Genomic DNA, 22,208 nt, shown 5'->3' with positions numbered 1-22,208 from the left:
GAAGAACGCCTCAGGCCTGCGGTGGTTTCTGTTGTGTGACATTAAGACAGAGTTTTTCCTGCGGACTGGCCACGTCCAGACCGCTTCGGCGTGGCCATTGCCAGCAGCCCGCCCCAGCCCAGCTAGCAGAATGGCACAGAAGCAGTGTCAACTCAGAAACCACAGTGGAAACTTTGCTGAAAGCAAAACCAAGATGCAGAGAGAACAAGGACAAAATGCTCAAACACAGGGGCACAAAGCTAGGCATCAAAATCAGCAGCAAGACGCAAAGTGGCCCTGTTCCCAGAACGGCTGCACACCAGTAGCTACCAGCAGTCCACTTTTGCAAAACTAACAAGCTAAAAAGCCCTGAGTGAGCCCTGAGAAAGCATCTCCAGTCTTTCAGGAAGACTGATCTTGAGCTAAGGCTCTGGGTTAAGACTCAAGAGATCTGGGTTATGCAACCCTGGGTATATCATGCACTCTATCTCTGACTCAGTTCCTCATCCGTAAAATGTCTCTGCTCTGCTCCAGTTAGATGCTCTGCTTCTCAGCAGGCCTTGAAATGTGTTTGATATCCAGCACAATAAAGAGCCCAGGGATGCTCCTATCATGCATGGATAATGTGCTTGGGGGTCCCTTGTTGCTATTCTGCATTGTATCGAGGGGGCATAGATGGGCTTGGTTCTTTATTACCATGGGTACTATTACCGTGAATGCCTGTGCACAGAATGTACAGGGGGGTGGCAAATCCTAATTTGATTTGTACACCCACCTTCATTGCATGGGTGTAAATGACTCCAACCCTTGAGCCTGTAAACGCTACAACCTACGAGTCACTCTGTCTGTAGGAGATGTTTCATGGAAGACAACTTCTTCCCAGCTCTGGGGCCACGGGCAGATCTGGGATTTTGAAAAGGGGGATGCAGCTGGTGTGGTGCGTCCTCACATGTAACACAACCCATTTTTCTCTAGTTCAAAAGAAACTAGGAGCTTTACTAATGTGCTAGAGGCCTGGGATATAATCATCCCTTTAAGATCCAAGCCAAGGCAAACAGAACTTTATTGGAAAGTGCATCAATTTGCTGGGTTATATATTATATATAAAAACACAACAAATCAGGCAAAAAAATAAAAGATGACATTTCATTAGTCCTGTGGTCATCAGAAGTAAACATGTGGCTCCTTTTTGGATTCATAGAACAACAATTAGCCTTTTTGAGCATCTTAACAATGCATTCATTGTCCCCACTGAAAGTTATTTCCACACTCAAGTTAATAGTCACCGGAGTTAACATTTCCAGCCCAGCATGAACGTTTCTAGTTGGAGATAAAAGTTTGCCAGGCTATGAAATAAGAGTGACATGACCAGACAGCAGCAGGATGCCAGAAGAAAGGCGAGCTTGATTAGGAAAGCTTCAAGACTATGAAGAAGGAGAGAGGGTTGGTAACACCTGTGGAATGAAGAGTTTAGAAGGAATCTGGTAGGTTATAACAGGCACAAGTCAGCTGACTCCTTCACTGCTGCTTCCACTTCTGGGCAGTCGGTTTTAAACTTTGGGTGGACCAGGAACAGAAGCGGGGGGGGGGGGGGTGTTCGACAGCATCACTGCCCTGCCCCTGGATCCAGCCCTGCCTCAGGCCCTTTCCAAATGCAAAGCCAGGAAGCATGATCCCCACGGCATGTTCTTAACCCCAAGAGTTTATCACAGCACATTTCTACTCGGCATCCTGGCATTCATGGGTGAAGAGCATTTATGGCAAAGAGCATCCTGCTCTTTCTCCCGGGAGTAATATTGCCGTTGCAATTTCTCAGGCGGCTTGTCCGCTGTATCATGCATCGCTTAACAGGGATCAAGCAGCAATGAACTGGATTATATCGCTCGGCAGCGTTTTGGGATCCCGTTGAGCTGGTAACTCCAGCCTCAGCAAATAAACCCGTGCGCTGGTGGAGAGGGAAATAGTAGCTTTTTGCATATGCAGATGAGCAAGCTAAAGGCAGATCATATGCTGGAAACAGAAAAAGACAGGCAAGGATAAAGACCACTAAAGCTGATGGAAAGATTGCAATGGTTTAGAATCAGCGCAGAAAGCAGATTGTTTGCCTAGCACACCAATTAACACGTGGGCTTTATTTTTATGTTCCTGCCAAAGGTCAAACCCAGGAATTGTGCCTCACATTTCAGCCAGTCATCAGCCCAAGGTAAGACACTCAGATTTGTTTCTCTCTTTCCTTTTCCCTCCCCTGTGTTCTTGCAGCACCAAGTGCTGTCCCCGGAGAGCCAAGAGCAGTCTCTCAAAGAAGGAGCTTGGGGCTTATTTATTTTTAATGCTTTTCATGCAGAAGCTCCTGTCCAGTTACACTTGGAGTCTTTTTCACATCAGTAAATATTGGTCATGGCCAATTATAAATTCACCCAAAAATACAGTCCAAAATAATCCGGGAAAAAACATCCTTGGTGAACTGGCTGAGTGAAGCAAGGTGGCCTGACATTCAACCCTGATACACATTCAGGGCACATCTACACGTGCACTTTAATGTGCATTAGCTTATTTTAATGTGTATTAAAGCATCACTAAAAAAAGTGCTATTTAGTTAATAGATATTAAAATAGGCTAATACACACTAAGCATCACTAAAAAACTGTGCTCTTTAGTTAACGGGCATTAAGACAGCCTAGTGCACATTTTCCTAATACTTTATAATAGCAGGTGTATGCACACATGCATGCGACACAGTGCCGGGAGCTTTTAAAGGCACCCGGTGCTGCATCATATGCATTTGTATAAATGGTCACATGCACGTCAGCGCTGAGAAAATGGCAGCAGTGCACTTTTGAACTAAAACATATCAAACGGGATTTAGTTTCAAAGCACGCCACTGCCATTTTCTTAGCGCTGACGCGCATGTCACCACATGATACAGCGCCAGGAGCATCAGTTTGCATGCTCCACGGGCTCAGTTATTCGAGTCTGCTCCAGCGCACTGGATTTCGGGCAGGTTGGAGCAGACAAATGTATGTGTATAAATGCCCGGAGCTACTAGATTTAATGTGCATTAACTAATGCACATTAATGCACATGTACACTCTCCCTCATGGGTCTGCTTGAACTTTTGAATGCCTCATCCTACAGCCTCCCGGCAGTCCAGGAGAAACATCCCTAAGCACTAGCAGGAGGCAGAACCATGTGGGTTGCAGTGAATTTTATAAAAAATAAAAGGACACAAATGGAGGCTTTAGCTACTTTGGCCATTTGTGTAATGGTTGGAGGATCAAAGAATGGTGAATAGCATCCTATAGCCAATTAGGTATAACAATACTTTGTCATTTACCTTGACCCATCATCCCAGCAGAGTTTGCTGTGTTGACACCACAAAAAAGGTCCTTCCCAGAGTGGAAAAGAAGAGTGGGGAAGGGGGAACATGGGAAAGGGGGACAAGGGCATATGTGAAGCCTCTTCCCTAGAGGTAGGGGAGGAGAATGGGGGTGCTGGTATAGGGAGGGAAAGGTTCATGGTAGAGAGGGAATATCAAATAGTGCTGCTATCTCTGGCAGGCCCAGACTCTTCAGACCTTGACCTTTGAGAATAATTTGTGCATGGGAATGGATGTGCATAAAATTACTCTCATGGCAATGTCTTTGGGAACCAAGGGGCTTCATCCCATCACCCCAGTGCCTATTGGGACGGGCACAACTAGGCAAAGCGGTAGCAAGTTAAATGAAGGTGTGATTGTAAGCCCGCACCATTGATTTAGCAGGGTTAATATTGTCAAGGGACACCCTTGGATTGATTTCAATTTGCCCGTGCTTTTGTGCTGAATCAGAATGAGGAATGGCAAACCCTAACCATACCACCAAATGTTGCTGCACGTCTCAGTTTGGAAACAGCGAATCGTTCTGTTTCAAGTTGATTTGACAGGAACGTGTGTCCTGCCTCCCTGCGTCGCTCCGGGGTCGTCATAGGTTGGTCATTCAAGTGCCGCGGGAGACAGCGCGTTTGCGTGTCGAATTTAAATTTTGTAGAAAGCGCACTTTCTGTGTAAAAGAAATAATAATGGACTATCCCCAGCCTGCTCTATGCTCAGTTCTGGGGGAAATGGGGGCTGAAAAGCTTGGGCCTCACGGGAATTTGTGTCAGCTCCTGTTTCCAGCCTGGCCTGAAACCCAGTGAAAGCAGCTTTCCTCAGAACTGGCCTTTTTACTTTGACTTTGGACCAGAAGGCAGAAGTTCAAAGCTCCTCAGTGAAAATGAAAAAAATCTTTCGAATAGAGATTGAGGAACCATTCCCGTGCTCAGAAAAAAGACTGGGAGCAGTTGTGTGTCACTTCTAGTTTTGACGGGAGATTTAAGGCAAGATTCCCCTTCCCCAGCCCACAGACTAGGTTTAGGGTTTCCAGCCAAAGTGACTTTGGCTCCCTCCCATTTTGCTACCATGTTTGTTGACAGCTCATTTGGGAATAATGTCAGCTGCTTTACTCTAGTCAAACAAGAGGATGGATGTAACTTATAGCCAGGAGGCACAAAATGCAAATGATTGAACCTTTGAAACAAGACCTAAGTGATATTTAGTGGCAGTGCTGCCAGTCCCGCTTGTCCCAGTGTTGCCAGTCCCAATTCATAAATATGACTTGGGCCAAAAAAAAAAAAAAATCTTGATATTTGCTATAAAATCACATTATTTAAAAAAACAAAAAACAAACAAGAATAAATTTGGTTTCTTGTTCTCTGCCTTCTATTTTTACCCTTAAGGGTGACCATTCTTCACATTTACAAATTTTTCTCTGCTAAAACTTTCAGGTTCCTGGCTAGAGGGTGTGGCACCTTCATTCAGGGTCAGACCTATTGCCATATTTGAAGAAATGTTACCCCATGGTCAGGTTGATGTGGACTATGGGGTAACATTTGGGGTTTCTTCCTTCTTCTGCGGCATGGACGTGACTTCCTTGGATCTCTCAGGGGCATGTTAACCCCCCTGCAGCAATAGGACGCTGGCAGCCCTGCTTTTCCTGTGGCAAACCCAGGTGCTTTGGAGCCATTTTCCTTGTAGTTATGCCACAGGGTTGATTGAACCTAATGTTAGGAATTAGTTAGGCAAGGATTTGTACAGGATGATTTAGATAGGGAAGTTCCTGCCTTGAGCATGGGGTTGAACTTGATGACCTGTCCCTTCCAGCCCAACATCTGTGATTCTGCCATTGAAAGAAAACATTTTTTTTTTGGCCAAACTGACAAAATTGTAACCCAAAAGTAACCAAAAAACCAAACTGGATACCAACTTTTCATTTTTTGGTGAACAAAAAGAATCAAAACTTATGAAGGAAAGCCAGCAATTCCTGCAAATGATGCCTATTTGGTTGACAACATTAGTAGTAGTAGTGGTAGTAACAGTAATAGTAGTAGTAGGAGGAGGAGGAGGAGGAGGAGGAGTACTAGTAGGAGCAGAAAGAGGAGAAGAACAGGTTTGGCACAACATTTGTGATCAGCCTGGTTCTGCATCTTCCAAGTGACATCTAGCATTGCATTAGACTGCCACATTGTCTTCCACCCTCTGGAGCAGGGGCGAGCAATTATTTCGGGCAGAGGGCCGCTGACTGAGTTTCAGCAAGCCATCGAGGGCCACATGACAGGCAGCCAGGGGCAGATGTATATTAATTTTCTAAATTTTTTAGGGCCCCACGGGCCGGATGGAATGGCCTGGTGGGCCGCATCTGGCCCGCGGGCCGCATTTTGCCCACCCCTGCTCTGGGAGGATGGAAGGCAGTACTAAGGCACATCAGGTTGTTTATACTGCAAGAAACTAATTGAATAAATCAAAAGAATCCCCTATGTAAAAAGGGCTGGGATGATAAAGGACAGTGTTATTTAACCCTTGTAAAATCATAGAAATCATAGGAAAGTAGAGCTAGAAAGGACCACACAAAACCATCTAGTTCAGCCCTTCTCCTCAAGGCTGGGCCATCCCTGACCAACCCATCCCAGCCAAGTGTCTGTCCAACCTGCTCTTGACAGCTTCTAAGGACGGATATCCCACTTCTCCAGACAGCTTGCTCCAGTGCTTGACCGCTCTCGTGGTCAGAAAGTTCCTCCTAATCTCTGACCTCCTTTTCCTCTGCTGAAGCTTGAGGCTTTTACTCCTATCCTATCTTCTGTGGTCACAAAGAAAAGCCCATCTCCATCCTCTCCGTGATCATCCTCCAGGGATTTGAGGACTGTTGTCAAATCCCCCCTCAGTTTTCTCTTCTCCAGACTAAATAACCCTCATTCTTTCAGCCTTTCCTCCTAAGTCTTGCCTCCCAGACCCCTAATCATTTTTCTTGCTCTGCACCGGACTCCTTCCAAACTGTTCACGTCCTTCTTGAAATGTGGGGGACCTAAAACTCACCAGTGCCAAATACAGTGGAAGAGTTACTTCCCGTGGTTTACAAGTGACAATCAAATTAATACAGCCCAGGATGCTGCTCACTTGTATTGCAACAAGAGCACCCTGTTGGCTCATATTCCACATAGGGTCCACTGCAGCGGTTCCCATTTTGTGGTTCGGGTACCACCAGTGGTACACAGACAACCTGTCAGTGGTACGCAGTAACAAATTTATTATAATCACTGTCTATGACAAAAATTTGCTGGTGGTACTTAAGAGTGAACTGAAAAAAATTGCTGGTGGTACTTAAGGTTGTATCATTTTAAATTGGCGGTGTCCGATCTGTCAGAGTTTGGGAACCGCTGGTCTACCATTACCCCAAGTCTTGCTCTGCAATGCTGTAGCCTAGCCAGTCATTCCCTATCTGCATCTGTGTATGCAATGATTCTGTCCCAAGTGCAGGACTCTGCATTTGTCCTTCTTAAATCATATTTGACTGATTCTGGATGATGTGTCCAGTCTGTCCAGGTCATTCTGGATCCTAGCCCTACCCTCTGGGGTGTCTGCAAACCCACCAACTTGATGTCAGCTGCAAATTTACTTACCATGCACTCCATCCCATCATCCAAATCACTGATGAAGATATTAGTGATTTGCAACAGTGATTAGTGATAAGTAACCATTAGTGATTAGAAACAAGCCTCACCCAGCCACCCACCCTTGCCTCACATCCATGTTACCACTGTCTAAACCAATGCGGGGGGAGCCTTTTTGGCAGGCGTGCCACAGATTAGCCCTACACCCTTCCTGAGTGCCACTCCCATCTCCTTTTTCTGCCCAGTCTACTGCTCTGCTTTCTGCTTCCTGTCCTGTGATCGCTGCCGCATCTGCTGTTCTGATTTCTGCTTCCTGCCCTATCGATGGCTGTGTGCTCTGCTTCCTCCGTTATCTCCCACATGCCACACACAGGTTGCCTGGGCCACGAGGCATTCGTGCCAGAGGGTGGCCACTCCTGGTCTACACAGGACCCCATCATTATCTCCCAGGGTGCTGCACAGTTCTCTGAAGCTGTGGATTCTGGGAGATTTGCAAAGTCTTCCAGTGCCCACTGGAGCAGGAGTAAAAGGATAAGTCCATCTATTTTGACAAGCAGACCTTTGCACCGGTGCTACTTATTATGCGTAGACTGACACAGGCATCTGTCTGTCTCGCAAGGCAGGAGATTTGTGCTGAGTGCTGCATCAGCTCGTTAAACATCTGTGATAGAGCCAAATTCTTGCATGACAGTCACTTCCTCACTTATCACATGGGAAATTAATATCCAGCAGTCCTGAATGTGGGGTGAGGTACTGGCTCAGGGCTGCCCAGCGTTCATACAAGTAATAGCGAACTGATCAATGAGATAAAATAATCTCTTCTACTGGGAAAGGCAACCCGTAGCCTTCCTCTCTTCACCAAACAAATGGGACTTATAATTTGCTCCTGTTACCTCCTGTGTTGAATCCTCATTTGAAAGATAAAGTGAAGCTGGAGTGACCTCTCCAGGATGCAGAGGCCCGGGTAGTGGGAGACATTAGATGCCTGCACACCAGTGCTCCCCTTTGGGCCTTGCTGGTTTAATCCAAAGGAAAGGCAGGGACTCGTATGTATGATTCATGGATTCATAGGTTCATAGATGTAGGGTCAGAGGGGACCTGAGCAGATCATCAAGTCCAACCCCCTGCCATGGGCAGGGATGAATACTGGGCTCAAATGATCCCCACTAAGTTAAGCTCATATGACCCCAGCTAAGTAGTAACCAAGCCTCCTTTTAAAGACCCCTAAGGTCGGAGCCAGCACCGCTTCCCTTGGAAGCTGGTTCCAGATCCTGCTTGGCTGCAGGAGCTGCCGAAGTAAAGGAGATCCTGCATTTCTCTATCGGGGCTCCACTCCTAAGCTGGCCGCTGACCAGATTTACAGAGCCCAGTCCACCCTGTCGTGGAGCGCACTTCAGTCCCACAACCTTTTTGGTGGCATTTCTTGCAGCAGGGGTAAAGCTAATACCTTCTCTGCCCGAAGCTATTCACACCCTAGAAGTTGCGAGGTTATTTAATGGCCTCCTGGCACTTGGCATTAAGAACCACAGGCAGTGCCTTCTCCTGCAAATTGTGGAGCAGGTGAACCTGATTGCACACAACCCTGATTATGCATAAAGCAGGGAGAATATGTAATAATGTTATCTCAAAGGCATTAGGAGGCATAGTATCCACCCACAGAGAGTGTTTTTGAGGTCCGCAGCCATGCATGATTAAGTTTCCAAGCTCTCTCTAGCCCACTCAGGCAGCCTGAATGAAGCTGAGAGTCATTTGGGTCTACCTATCTACCTCCAAGTCCCACTCCCCAGCAGACAAGCTGGAGGAAGCTGCTTTGGCCTTTGGTTTACAAAGACTTGCTTTTTCCCCCCTCTCCTCTGCACGCACGACATCTCCAATCAGTCTCAAATAGAAAGCAGCCAGGCGTTGCACACACAAAACGTGCATTGTTCCAGAGAGGTATTATCTTGCAGTGAAACCGGTGAGCCTGGTGGCTTTATTTGAAAAGGTCAAAGGAAAGAGCATGGGGCCTGACGATGTGCCTTGAGAGCCTCCTAAATATAGCCCGCCTATCACTTGTGCTGCTTTCATTAGGCCACACACAGGCTAAAAACTTTGACTGATGCTCCTTGTAAGGCTTGATTTGCCCAAGATATCATGACAGCAGTGATCCTTTCTGCTTCAATAGCTGCAACCACCCAGTGCACGCATGACTGGTTACACACTCATGATAAGGAAGCAGTGGTATAGTTGGCACAGCGCATGGAAACAAAGCAATTAAGCAGCCCCATGTGTTTTATTGATAAAGGATCCACCCTGCAGGGCATTATTACTATATCAAGTCTGGGGGCAGGCCCAGAGGGGGTGCAATGGTGCGGCGGCACCTTTCTTTCAGATTGGACTGTGCCGCATCTGGGGAGCCTACAGGACTTTTTTAAGTCCCCAAAACAGGTAAGAATCCCCCTTCTTCCCCTCCATGCCCAAAGACATGTCCTCTTCTCTCCCCTTCCCTCCCACTCCCCCCACTGCTGCTTTCCCCATTGTCCCAGAGGCAGACAATCTTCAAAGCTGCTACGGCTGGGCTCAGCTGGGGACAGCAACAGCGGCAGCAGATATGGGCAGAGGGGACTCCCCTCTTCACATCTTCTTCCAGTGGACTGGGCAGGTTGGGGGATCCCATTCCCCACCTCTGCCTATTGTTGCAGAGGTGGGGAATGGGATGCTGTCACTAAGCCAGCTCCCATATAGCCCGGCTGAAGTGGATTGGGGCAGCCTTGAAGCTTCCTCCACCCGTGGGACTGGGCGGAAAGCAGCAGTGGCAGGTGGAGAGTGGGAAGAAGGGATGGGGAGAAGGCGAGGGGATGGCGAATGCCTCTGAGCATGAAGGGGAAGGGGAGGTTTCTTATCTGCCTTGGGGACTTTAAAAAAAGTCCTCAGAGGCTCCCGCAATGCAGTTTGCCCTCACTGGCAGATTGCTCCTGCATCCACCTTTGCCAAATCCTTGATCTGTCCCTGGTCAAGTCTCCTCTGCTAGGAACCAAATAGTGCACTAGGCTTTTCCTGTCTATCCAGCTCCTGAATACATATGAGACTGCATCACAGATTGGTGGAAAATCAGGCCCACTTACCAACTCTGGCTTTTAATGGGTCCAAGGGCTTCTTCTAAAGCCCACAGAAATCAGAGGCAGTCAGGAGGGGATTACAGCCCCAGGGCCAGGGGGTTGAGCCTCTTGAGTGGGGAAAGATGGCATTTATTCAGCTTAGAAAGGGGGAACCTGTCAAAGTCCAGGCATGAGGCAATGAAAGCCTGGAGGAGAATCTGAGTTGAGGGAACTGAAGAGAAAGGCTGGGCCCCTCAAGTGCTTTGTAGAAAGTGTCAGCAAAACATCTATGTAGCCTCAAGAGCCAAGGGAAGATTTACTTGATGGTCTGAAATCATTGAGAGGACAGACGGGTTGTTCACAGTGGCTGTGGAAAAGGGGTAGAGAGTGTGGGGAGCACTGATTTTCACACACCTCAAGCTTCAGTCCTTGCCTCCAAGGAGGACAGTCTGGGACCCCCTGTGTCACCTTCTGTCTCTGCAGAGGACCACATTGTGATTGCCCTGTATGACTTCACCTCCACGAGCGACCGAGACTTGGAGATGGTCAAGGGAGAGAAACTTCAGGTCCTTTCATGGTGAGTCATTGCTGTCAGCAGCACCCCCTCATCCCCCTGCTACAGGGATTGTTATAAAAACTGGGGTCATCAAAAGAACGGGTGGAGACATTAGCCTGAGACTCTTGAGATAACAAGTCCATTACCGAGCATTGCCAGAAACCTGCACGAACATGGCCAAGTCACAAAGCCCCTTGGTTTTCTTTCTAAAACCAGGTTGGGGATAACATTTCTTTGCTGCTTTGGATGAAGGGCTGTCTTTTATTATGTGCAACACCTAGCGCAAATGTCACACCAATCTGGATGCTGCTGGGTGTCGCTGAAGTGTAAACAAATGGTAGTGTGCGACTGTGCACGCTGATCTTAACCTGAAAAGGATGTGGGTTTTCTTATGCTTGAGGACAGCACAGAATCTAGCAAGTTTCAGGATTGGTTGCATTTAACGTATTTTCTCATATATAGCACGCTCTTGTGTATAACGCACACTGTGTTTTTGCATGGCAGTGTGTAGTAACTGAGTAGCAGCAGGCAGGGGCTGAGCCTGCCCCAGCCTGCTGCCAGCTCTGCACACTGGATGGCCTCGCCAGACTGAACTGATGCACTGCATATGCACTGGGTTCAATCTCATGTGGCAGATCCAGCTCCAGACTGACCCTGTGCACTGGCCTGATCCAGCACGTGGAGCCATGTCACCCTGTCCCCATGAATGCAAAACTTTGTAGGCAGGGGAGCAGCGGAAGTGGTAGTTGTTGTGGCTCCAAGATGCCACCATACCCCTGCTGCCAAATTTCCAGACCCATGCGGGATCCATATTTCTTGCATGTAATGTGCGCTTCAGTTTCCACCAGTTGGTTTTTTGGGGGAAAGGTGGAGGTTATATGCAAGAAAATATAGTATTTTCTTTTAAAAGCTTTTTGAGCAGCCCTGAAACAGAAGCCAATGGCTAATTCAAATGCAGGCTGGCCTTCAAGTTGTGTTTATCATTAAGTCTTTAGGGTTACCCCTAGCTGTGCGGGGGGGGAGGGGGGGGCTGTTCATAGATAATGTTCAGTCCTTGACCTCTCTCTATGAGATGGCTACCAAAGAGATCAGCTATGCCTGGGGATAGGACTCATACAAAGTCCTGTCTCAGGGTCTGAGACCATTCAAGTCATGACATGTAGGCATCTACTGGACAGGAATAGCTTTCAGCCTCTGCTCTGGCAGTGCTTTGGTCAACCGTGGCTCTGAGCGGCCAAAGACCAGACTTTCTGGCCTTAAGTCTGGTGCTTGGTCTCATGTCTAGTGTTTCAGAGGAAAAGCTCATGCCTACCAAGAGAAATGCAGTTACAAGCCCCTAATTTGCAAGGCGGATGCAACCTCAACCTCATTGAGGTTCTCTCAACTGTAGGCAGGATTCTCATTAAATCTTCTGTTGACTGTACTTCCTCTTTGGTTCACAGCGACGGTGACTGGTGGCTGGCAAAATCTCTCACCACGGGGAGGAAAGGTTATGTCCCCAGTAACTTTGTTGCGCAGGTGGATACCTTGGAAGTGGAAAAGTAAGTGCATAATGCTTATAACCTGTTCTCACTAATACGAGTGTATCTGCTTAACGTAGCCCCTTCCTTCCAGAAGGAGCCTGAAGGCCTGACCACCAGTAGGATCTTCTTCAGTCTGTAGCAAACTGTACCTCTGGAGTAAAAAGCGACAAGTTTTGCAGCCTATGCCAACTCTGCACACCAGTTTAGGACAGGAAGTGAAGCTCAGCAGGCAGAGTAGGTTTGAGGCAGACACAATGAAATTGCTAATAAGAATTTGGCTAAAAGCCCAATGCTACTGGTGTTGCTGCACCTTCTAATGAGAGGGTTACATCCTTGGATTTCTATAAACTTTGCGTATTCATGAGTTAGTGCAGGGGGCTAATGTGCTTCTTGTGTGGTATAAAGGGGCAACTTTCAGTGTTTTTCCTCACTTCAGTCTGGGAGGGCTTCGGTCCCTGAACATCTCTGCAACCAGTAATGGTTTAAAAAACATGCACGTTATAATATGATGCCGTATAATACTAGAGCAGCTCTAGCCTCCAAGAATTGCAAAGGCACGTGTACAAGAAGCACTTCAGCAAATTCATTCCCATTACAGGGGTATTCCTAATTCCAGGGACATGCCTTATGCATATGAAATAGGGAATACTGCTCCAAGATGACTATGTCTGGAGTGAAAATGAACTTTAAGTTGTCAGATGAAGCATTTATCTTTACAAAAATTACTTATGTCACCATGGAAAGCCACCATTTCTGAGACATACAATGGCAGCTCTCGAACAACCTACAGCTGCATAACCTAGTAAACCAGAAGCCTCTAATTAAAACTGCAGTGGCCATATATATATATAAGGTGATATTTAAACTCAAAGTGAGTAGGGCTCTGACTCTAATCTATTCCAAATACTTTGGTAAGGGGCTTTTACAAAGGATAAAACTATTTCCTCTTAAATACAACATTCAGCATGTTAATGGTATAAAGGATAGAGCCTGGAAAGGACTGGCGTTTCTATAATTATTTTGCATCTTTTATTCTCCAGGTGGTTTTTTAAAACTATTAGCCGAAAGGAAGCCGAACGACTGCTTTTAGCTCCTGGTAACAAAGCCGGCGCTTTCCTTGTACGAGAGAGTGAAACGTGCAAAGGTAAGATCCAAAAAGAAAGGGGGTCACCCCTGGTTATATTGTCACTGCTGATAGACGACCCTCCAATGGCTTCAGGTGGAAAACCAGCTCCCCGTGCAAATTCCAGCTGTTTCTCCTCTGGCTCTACAACCATTTGAACTTACCAGAACTGAACAGACCTAAACAGATGCAGTGGGATTAGGCACGTTTGCAACACTGGGCAGGGGATTTACATGAAAAGAGATTTTTCTCGTTACAGAGCCTGCATTTCTAATCCCGGTATTTGAGCTGTACTGCAGGGAGGCTGCCTACAATTAGGCTGCCTTCCCATATGTTAGAGCCAAGGTGGTGGGGGTGCATGGTGGGTGGTGTGCGGAAGTGGGAGGTCAAATCTTTTCCCCCAAAACAGTGTATTTGGTTTTGTGTGTTTTTCTGACAGCAAATGTATGAAGCTAAGGCCCAGTGCCCATCTCGGGTAGGTTTCTGTTTCCTTGGACCACATCTTTGACTTCTTGGGGAGACTGAGCCTTCACCTTTTCAAGAAGTGGGCTGTCCACAGAGTCTGGTGGGCATTTTGTAGTCGCTGTTGTGTAGGTGTTACCAAGATCCCACACACCACTGACTTTTGTTCCTTCCTGTTTTGTTACCCTGGCCTCCTTCAGCGTGGTAGCTTTTTATAGCATGTGTGAGACTAGGCATGTTCAGAGAGGAAGGATGGCCCAGCGGTTGGCGCGCTAGTCTAGGACTTGAGGAGACCTCAAGTCTTTCTCTGAGACCTCAAGTAAGTCTCTTAGCTGCTCTCTGCCTCCGGTCTCACTCTGTAAAACGAGCAGAGCCGCCCTTCCCTACCGCGCTGGTGTGATGTGAGAATAAACGCCTTAAGATCATGACCATCAGGACTCGTAGTCGAGGTGATCTTTTGTATTAGACCAACAAGATTTTTTGCAAAAAAGGTCTTTAATGGCAAGATTTGGGGCACAAACACCCTTCATTGAGCATCGGAGAAAAGATGGTAAAAGTCCTCCTGGGTAGAAATGAGAGTTCATGTTTCAGAGGATTTCACAGAGGAGTCAATAGATGGGGAAACTCCTCTATTTTACTCCTCTATTTTAGTAGATGGCAAACTCAGCTCCATTTTAGACCAACCAAAATAGTTGGAACAATTCTTCTTTGCCCAAAAGCTTGCAAAGAAGGATTTTCCCAGCTGTTTGAGTTGGCCTAATGAAAGATAACAGATTTACCCCAAAAAACCTTGTTGGCCTATCTTCATAGACCAGCACAGCTACAACCAACACCCCTTGAGGTGTTCAGACACTGTGATAAAGGGGCTACATAAGTACCTGAAAAGTGGTAGACAAGGCTGCCTTCACTGAAATCATTTCTGAATATCCTCTTCTGTCACAGAAGCCAGCTGTCAGCAGTTTCCCCCCTCACCACCTCTGTTTGAAAGCTGTTTGAAATAGGGATTGCCCCCTCCTCTCTGCAGCCTGCGCCACCTCATCATACCGTAGGCCTAGCCAGCAGGCAGTACTACCTCCGGTGGCAGGATCTCATCATCTCATCACACAAATGTGGCTAAAGGGCTGCGCAGTTCTCAAGCAAAGATGATCTTATCTTGCTAAGCAGGGAAAGCAAGGTACCTCTTGCTGATTCGAGCAAATAGGCCAGAGTGTGGATGTCTGAACCGGGGTGGACACATTTATCTAAACATTACCCTTTTCCCAGCCTCGCCCCTCACAGACTTCCTGAGTTCCCTCTAGTTGGGAGGTTTCTTTTTATGCAGACTTGTGGGAGCCAGACCTTTGGGCTGATCTGGAACAGGATCTAGGAGAGGAAAACCTGGAAACCACACATGCGCTTTCATGTTTGCATGTGTAGACGCCAGCCAATTTCTGCTTACGGTGCATTAATTTACTGTGAAGTAAATTTAAGCAGGTGTAAATGTGCCCCCCCCAACAAAAAAAAAACAAAACCAAAACCAAAACAAAACAGAAAAACCTCTTTACCATGGTCCAGGACACACATTGCATACACCGGTTTGACTGAAGTCAGTTAACCAGGTTTATCTCAAACCAGTTTGGGCCATTTTCAAACTGGTTTATGTTCACTGAACATCTGTTCTGTTACATGTTTCAATCAGTGTCTGATGACTTAAACCGGCGTGTGTGTAATGTCTGTCCCTAGCCCGTCACCATGCCACCTACCCATGCCTCCAGCTCCCAGTAGCCCACCAGTAGCCCAACAGGCCAGATGAAATGGCACCGTGGGCCAGTTTGGGCCCAGATAATTCAGTCTTTGTGGCTCTTCCCATACCTTGGTGCAATGGGACCCTCTTCTTGATTGGCACTTTGTGGAAAATACATAGTAGTAATAGCAACAGCTCCTGGAGCGTTTCAATGCAGCGAAGCATGGCTGAACACAAGCCAGGTCATCTTTCTTCTATCATGGCTTAAGTGCTTAGAATAAACGAAAGGAGGACCTCGTGATCCACGCATATGGCAAGGACTCAGGAGATTTCAAACACCCGTATGCCTGGACCGAGGTCAGGTCCATGTGATAAACTTGCCATCCACAGCCAAGGCACCCTCTGGTGCTCTCCTCTGCCTCCTAAACTGGAAACAGTGTCATCATGTCTGTGGGATGCTTGAGGCAAGCTAATTAGTACTGTGTGCCAATTAGCCTGACCCGTGCAGGTGAACCCACCCACGCAGCTATGCCTGCACTACTGCCAGTTTAGGTGGCATCCCACTTGGAGCAGCCAAGTGGACCTGGAGTAAATTCAATATATAGACATAGCCTGAGTCAGGCCAGGGTCCTGTCTTTGACCAGGTGTTTCAGGAGAAAGCATATGACACCCTGCACCAGGCAGAGACAAGATAACGTCCCCCAGTGAAAGCTGCCTGTTCACTCCTAGTGGGCAGAGGTTAGCTGATGCCTTGAAGCCTGACGCTGCAAAATTGGGTTTCTATTTTACACTGATAAGCCTTTTATGCAAGAGATGGGTGGGTCTTCTTCCTCCTCACTGCTTTGACCTTGGTCAAAACCACCTAATCTCTCTTAATCTCAATTTCTTCCTCTGTAAAATGAAAAGAAGTCTGAGCCTCAAAGGGCGTTGTGAGGCTAAACACACTCATGTGAAGGGCTGGGGATCCGCAGGCAAAAGTGCAAGGTATTGTCATTAAAGCTATACATTCACAAGGCAGCGTAGTTGTATTCATGAACCAGAGTCTTTTTTGGGGTCCTTGTGTCATATCTGGGGGGGTTTCCCCCCTCCCCTCACACCATGTGAGTTATCAACAATATTAGACCATTGGACCTTCATCACAGAGCTTCACCTTTTGAGCTAAAGGAGTGACTCCATCAGCAATAGCTGGTTGTTGGCTAGCAATAGTTAGTTGTTATCTGCTATAGGGTTTGCCAGTAAAGGGGACTCGGTGCATTTTGCCAGCATACTATCTGATCAAAACCCATCCTTACCCGTGCAAGAACACAGGTCTTTACATTTCCTGTAGCTTTATTTTGTCTGTGATTAATCTTCTGTGCTACCGTAAGCCTGGCAGTTTCCTTTAAATTGGCCTTTTACAGAGGGTAGCAGGGGCTCTTTCCACAGCCCGGTAAAACAGGGCATTTCAAAGAGGAACTGGGAAGCAGGTCCGTAAGGAAATCATCAGTAGAGAATCAGTCTAGCTTAAGGCAAATAAGATATGCAAATCTAACAAACAATAATAATTGTTCTGAAAGTTGGGGCAACTCTTCTCTGCGGCCGTGCACTGCCATTAACCTCAGGCGAGCAGAAAATGTAACTACACAACAGCTCAAAAAAAGAACGGTAATGGGAGGATTTACGCTCAGATTTTACCCAGCTTTTTTTTTTCTTTGAGTCATCAAGGTGATGAAGGCTGGAAGGCCTAAGAAAGCATTACCCTTGTAGTTACAGATTCAAAGCCCCTTGAAGCCCATGGGGTTACTTGGGGTTTTGAATTAGGTCTGGAATGAATATGGGATCGTTCTCTGCATGGGAGACACGTTAAAGAAGATAGAGGCTAGGCGAAGTCTCGCAGACCAGCTTGTAGCAAAATAACAGTACTTCTTGCCTCCATCCAAGGGCCCCAAAGCACTTTACAGACACAAAGGTATTAAGACCCCAGTAGGTGGGTAAGGATTAGTTTATCCATGGTATGGGTATGGAAATTGAGGTGTAATGACTTATCAAGGCCATCCAGTGAGTTGGAGGCAGAGGGCCACTCTCCCGACTCCTGTCTTCTGCCCTCACCCTGAACCACATGTCCTTAAGGCACTGATCTTTCCCTAAAGTTGAGCGACTCGGTGCCCAGACACTGCAACAAAAGGCCATTGCCTCAACCTGCCAAGACTGAGGAAGTAAAATCCAAAATTTTCAGGCTGATTTTGCCAACTTGGCTGCTGCACCTCATGTCTCGGGGCACACAACATGGGACCAAGCGGGCAGGGACTGATTCTCAGCCTTGCTCCCGTGCTCAACACAGAGATGGTGTCAATAAGCCCCAGTGGGCCACAGGATCAGTCCCTCAACCCCACTTACGTGATGTTGTGCAAATGACTTAGCTTCCCTGTGAGTCCACTTGGTGCTCAGATGTTACAGTACTGGAGCTTTACTAGCTCTCAACAGACTAAGCAAGTACCAGGAGAGGTTGGTAATGCACTGACTCCCATAGACTTGTGCTGGATTTGTGCCCAGGTGAGCGAGGTCCGAATTGGGCACACTAGAATAGCTCTGAAGGCATCTGCATATCCTAACAGAATTGCTAGCCCTGTCAAACAGGTCCTGGAGGTCAGGGTACCTGCCTTAATTTCTTAACTTGGTGTTTCATAGTAGGGGCTGGAAGGGACCTTACAGATCATCAGGTCCAGCCCCCCGCACTTGGGCAGGAAAGACTGCTGGTGTTGCTTATTTCTTTATAATTATATACATGGGACAGCAGTCAAATTTTGCCATGCTAGGCACTGTACAAATATATAACCAAAAGAAAGGTCCTTGCACCAGAGAGTTTGTGATCTTACCATAGAATGAGAGGCAGCAAGTGGATGCACCAAACGCAATGGGAGCAAAGGGAGGGCAAAATAGCAGGGAGGGGATAGTATTCAATGGAAGAAGCCAGCCTTATTGGGAAGAGTAAAATTCACTCTTTCTTTCTGGCTGCAGTTCTCAGACATAGGGTGATTGCTGGTTTGATAGGAGCAAGCCAGATTATGACTTCAGGGCTTCCTCTGTGGGCTGGGCAATGAGCTGTTCGTGTAGGTCAGATTGCATTCAGTGGCTTCTTATCACAGGCTGCATGCACATCATACTTTATTATTGCGAGGAACTGAGGCTCCCAGCATCAATCCTGGTTGCTCTTAGTTATTGTTAAGAGAAGAGAGAATCGACGCTTGTCAGCCTTGACGCCTTCCCTTTCTATAGCCTCAGCTGTAAGCATCTGTTCTGTAATCAGCCAGGGCTGAATGACTTTGAAATCAAGCAGACTCTGGCTTTTTCAGATGGACAGCTCTGGAAACCATCGGCAAAAAACTTTTTTCTTCCACTCCCCTGAATAAACTGTAGCCGGGCTGGAAGGGGGAAAAGTGTGACATGACATTAACTGCAGCAAACAGACTAAACTCCAACGCTAGCTGAAATGCAGTCTGCATAGCGCCGAATGAACTCGCCATTCGTTAGCACGAATGGCAGCATAAATATTAAGGCTAGTATGAGACAGCTGATTGATTTGCCTGTAGGACCACTGAGTTTGAGTCACCACTTATTAATGTGAGTCACTGGTTTAAGCAATGCGAAGCCAGCAGAAGCAAGTCTGTGTGACAGAGAAGAGATGCTTTGCTAATCCAAACCTGGATTTTCAAGAAGTGCCTGCAAGTTTTGCACGTCAGGCTTGATCCTATTCCAACTATTAGGTACTTACTTGTGATCTTATTCCACTTGGATCCCTGACATATCGTTAACACACACATGCTTGTAACATCTTAGCCTTAAGACTAAGTCACCAAATGCAGTGAGCTGGAGTAGGACCCGCCACCGCTTGTATTAAGTGCTCTTCAGAGACTTAAGTGGGGTGGAAGAGGGTGGCACTTAGGTAACGGGAAGCATGGGTTTCTTAATGCGGGTTTAGGATGTGTGATGGAAAGCTTATGATAGAGGACTTATATATATAACTCTCTCCATATATATAGGAATATATTTTAATTTTTTTTTAAAAGTCCACTTCAGCACATAACAGGTTTTTGTTTGCCCAATGTGAGGCACTTAGGGACTTTCAGAGGTGCTGAGGACCCACTTGCCCATTCACTGCACTGAATCTTTTGGGCTGATGAGACCTCCTGCATGACACAGGCCGTAGGATTTCATCTTGGCTAGCCCATATCTTCTAGCAAGACGTCCACTGCCAGAGAGGCGTCTAAAGGACACCCATGACTTCCTTTGGTGGTTTGTCCCTGTTGTTATGGTCCATGGCTCCAGGGCTTTTCACTGAGATCAATGCCCACTCGGGTCACATCCAATTTGTCTCAAGTTAGGCTCCAAAAAGAAAAGGGCATCCTAAAATTCTTGGCAACTTTGAAAACCATGGGGGCAGAGGTCTCCAAAGTCACAACAATCCTCCTAACCCTTGCAGACTGACCAAATATAGTCAAATCAAAGCAAGACTGAAAGTCACATCCAATCCAGCCAAATACCTCTGTGGGGTACTATGGTTAAGGTATACCCATTTTTAGAGCTAACAGGAAGCAAAGCGTTGTTCGGGCCAGACCTCTAGACATTTGAGTTCATGTTCTTCTCTGACACGGCTCTGAGCTTTGACCTAGAAACAAACGGTGACAGGCTGAAGCTATTGCAGACCTTGCTGAAAGGACATTGCAGATGCCAGGGCTCTGAACTGCTACAGCAAGGAATACTACAGCATGGTGGGAAGGAACTGGACCAGGATTTCCTGCTATGGTTTTTACTGACACAATGGGCCTATCTACATGTGCATTTACACCGGCTTAAATTTACTTAGCAGTAAATGAATGCACCGTAAGCAGAAATCGGCTGGCGTCTACACATGTAAGCATTAAAGCGCATTAACGCTGTGTGTGGACTGGCTTGGGACTAAAGCTAGCCCCAAGCCAGTCCACACACACAGTGTTACTGCACAATAAGGTGTCTACACGTGTGTTACTGCGCAGTAACTGATCGGGTGTAAATTTCATACCTGCATGATGCACGTATCAAATTTACACTTAAGACGGCATAAGTTGTCATATTTACTGTGCAGTACAGGCATGCGTGTGTAGACGGGTGCCCGTACCACACAGTCACTTTGGCTACTGTGCAGTAAATGCGCATGTGTTGATGTGCCCCATATTAAATAAGAGACAAGCCATTAAGGCAACATTACGTACATTTAAACCTCCCTGTCTATCTGGAATAGTTGGATTTCAAAGCAATTTGGGCTTCACACAATTTCTGTTTATGGTTCAGCAGGACAGGGCTCTTTTTTTTAACGAATCCACTTTTTGAAACATTAAAAAAAATATTCATAGATTCATAGATGTTAGGGTCAGAAGGGGCCTCAACAGATCATCAAGTCCGACCCCCTGCCATGGCAGGAAAGAGTGCTGGGGTCACATGACCCCGGCCAGATGCCCATCCAGCCTTCTCTTGAAGACCCCCGGGGCAGGGGAGAGCACCACCTCCCTTGGGAGTCAGTTCCAAATTTTGGCCACCCTCACGGTGAAGAAGTTTTTCCTGATGTCTAGCCTAAATCTGCTCTCTGTCAGTTTGTGACCACTGTTCCTTGTGACCCAAAGAGCCGCCCTGGTGACCCAAAGAGATGCTGGTGAACAGCGCATCTCCAATCCCTTGCTGCGACCCCCTAATGAATTTGTAGGTGGCCACAAGGTCACCTCTCAGCCTTCTCTTGTGGAGGCTGAAGAGGTCCCGGTCTCTCCTCCTAGGGCTTGTCCTGTAAGCCCCTGACCATATGAGTGGCTTTCTCTGGACCATCTCGAGTCTATCAACATCCTTCTTGAAGTGCAGCACCCAAACCTGGATGCAGTGCTCCTGCTGCGGTCTGACCAATGCTGCACAGAGGGGAAAGCTCACCTCCTTGGATCTATTCATCATGCATCTGCTATGTGCTGTGTCTATGACTCTGAGATCCCTTTTGTGTGTCTGTGCCGCTGAGAGGGTTACTTCCCAGCCAATAAATGTGCTGGATATTTTTGCACCTTACGTGCAGCACCTTGCACTTGTCCTTGTTGTGCTGCATCCTACTGTGTACTGCCCACTTTTCCAACCTGCCCAGGTCTGCCTGCAATCATTCCCTACCCTCTGGGGTGTGCACTTCACCCCACAATTTAGTATTATCTGCAAACTTGGACACTTCACACGCACATCCAAGTCACTGATGAAGACATTGAAGAGCACAGGTCCAAGGACCAAACTGTGGGACCCCGCTGCCGACATCCTTCCAGGTCAACACCGACCTGTCTACTACCACTTGCTGGGTGTGACCCCCAAGCCAGTTTGCCACCCACCAGATCATGTAAGCATCTATGTCACGGCCTCTTAATTTATTTATGAGAATGGGATGAGATGCTGTATCGAAGGCCTTGCTAAAGTCCAAGAAAATGACATCCACCTCTACTGCATCTGCGCGTTTTGTGACCCCCATCATAAACTGAAACCAAATTGGTCAGGCATGATTTACCTGCTACAAATCTATGCTGGTTGCCCCGCTGCATCATTTTTCCTGCTGGACTCCATAAATCCAAATTACACACAAGAAGGCTGCTAGACTGGAAATAGGCTCCAAGCAAAGAAATCACCTTTCTGCACTGCGCCGCAGGTTTTTCATGGTGTGCACTTGAAACTGTCACTTCAGAAATGTCCTGGCACTCAGCAAACTACTGTTGTGCTAGACTGGCAAGGAGCTGTGCCCATGAGGAAGAGAGTGTGTTTACCAAGCAGTGCAAAA

At 47.0% G+C, this 22,208-nt stretch overlaps 1 protein-coding gene across 1 annotated transcript in view; it reads left to right on the top strand.

The window, feature by feature from the left end:
* Positions 1-22,208, top strand: part of BLK (BLK proto-oncogene, Src family tyrosine kinase) — a 61,002-nt gene that overhangs the window by 25,374 nt on the left and 13,420 nt on the right. Inside the window, exons 3-6 of the mRNA XM_019537187.1 lie at positions 2,134-2,182; positions 10,500-10,593; positions 12,015-12,113; positions 13,136-13,239. Coding sequence (XP_019392732.1) covers positions 2,134-2,182; positions 10,500-10,593; positions 12,015-12,113; positions 13,136-13,239 — 346 coding nt within the window. The remainder of the gene's footprint in view (positions 1-2,133; positions 2,183-10,499; positions 10,594-12,014; positions 12,114-13,135; positions 13,240-22,208) is intronic.

The sequence above is a fragment of the Crocodylus porosus genome, unplaced genomic scaffold, assembly GCF_001723895.1.
Source record: "Crocodylus porosus isolate Cpor-Errol unplaced genomic scaffold, CroPor_comp1, whole genome shotgun sequence".
Taxonomy (NCBI): domain Eukaryota; kingdom Metazoa; phylum Chordata; order Crocodylia; family Crocodylidae; genus Crocodylus; species Crocodylus porosus.
Note: the sequence above shows the minus strand (reverse complement) of the source record. Positions and strands in the feature narration are given on the sequence as shown.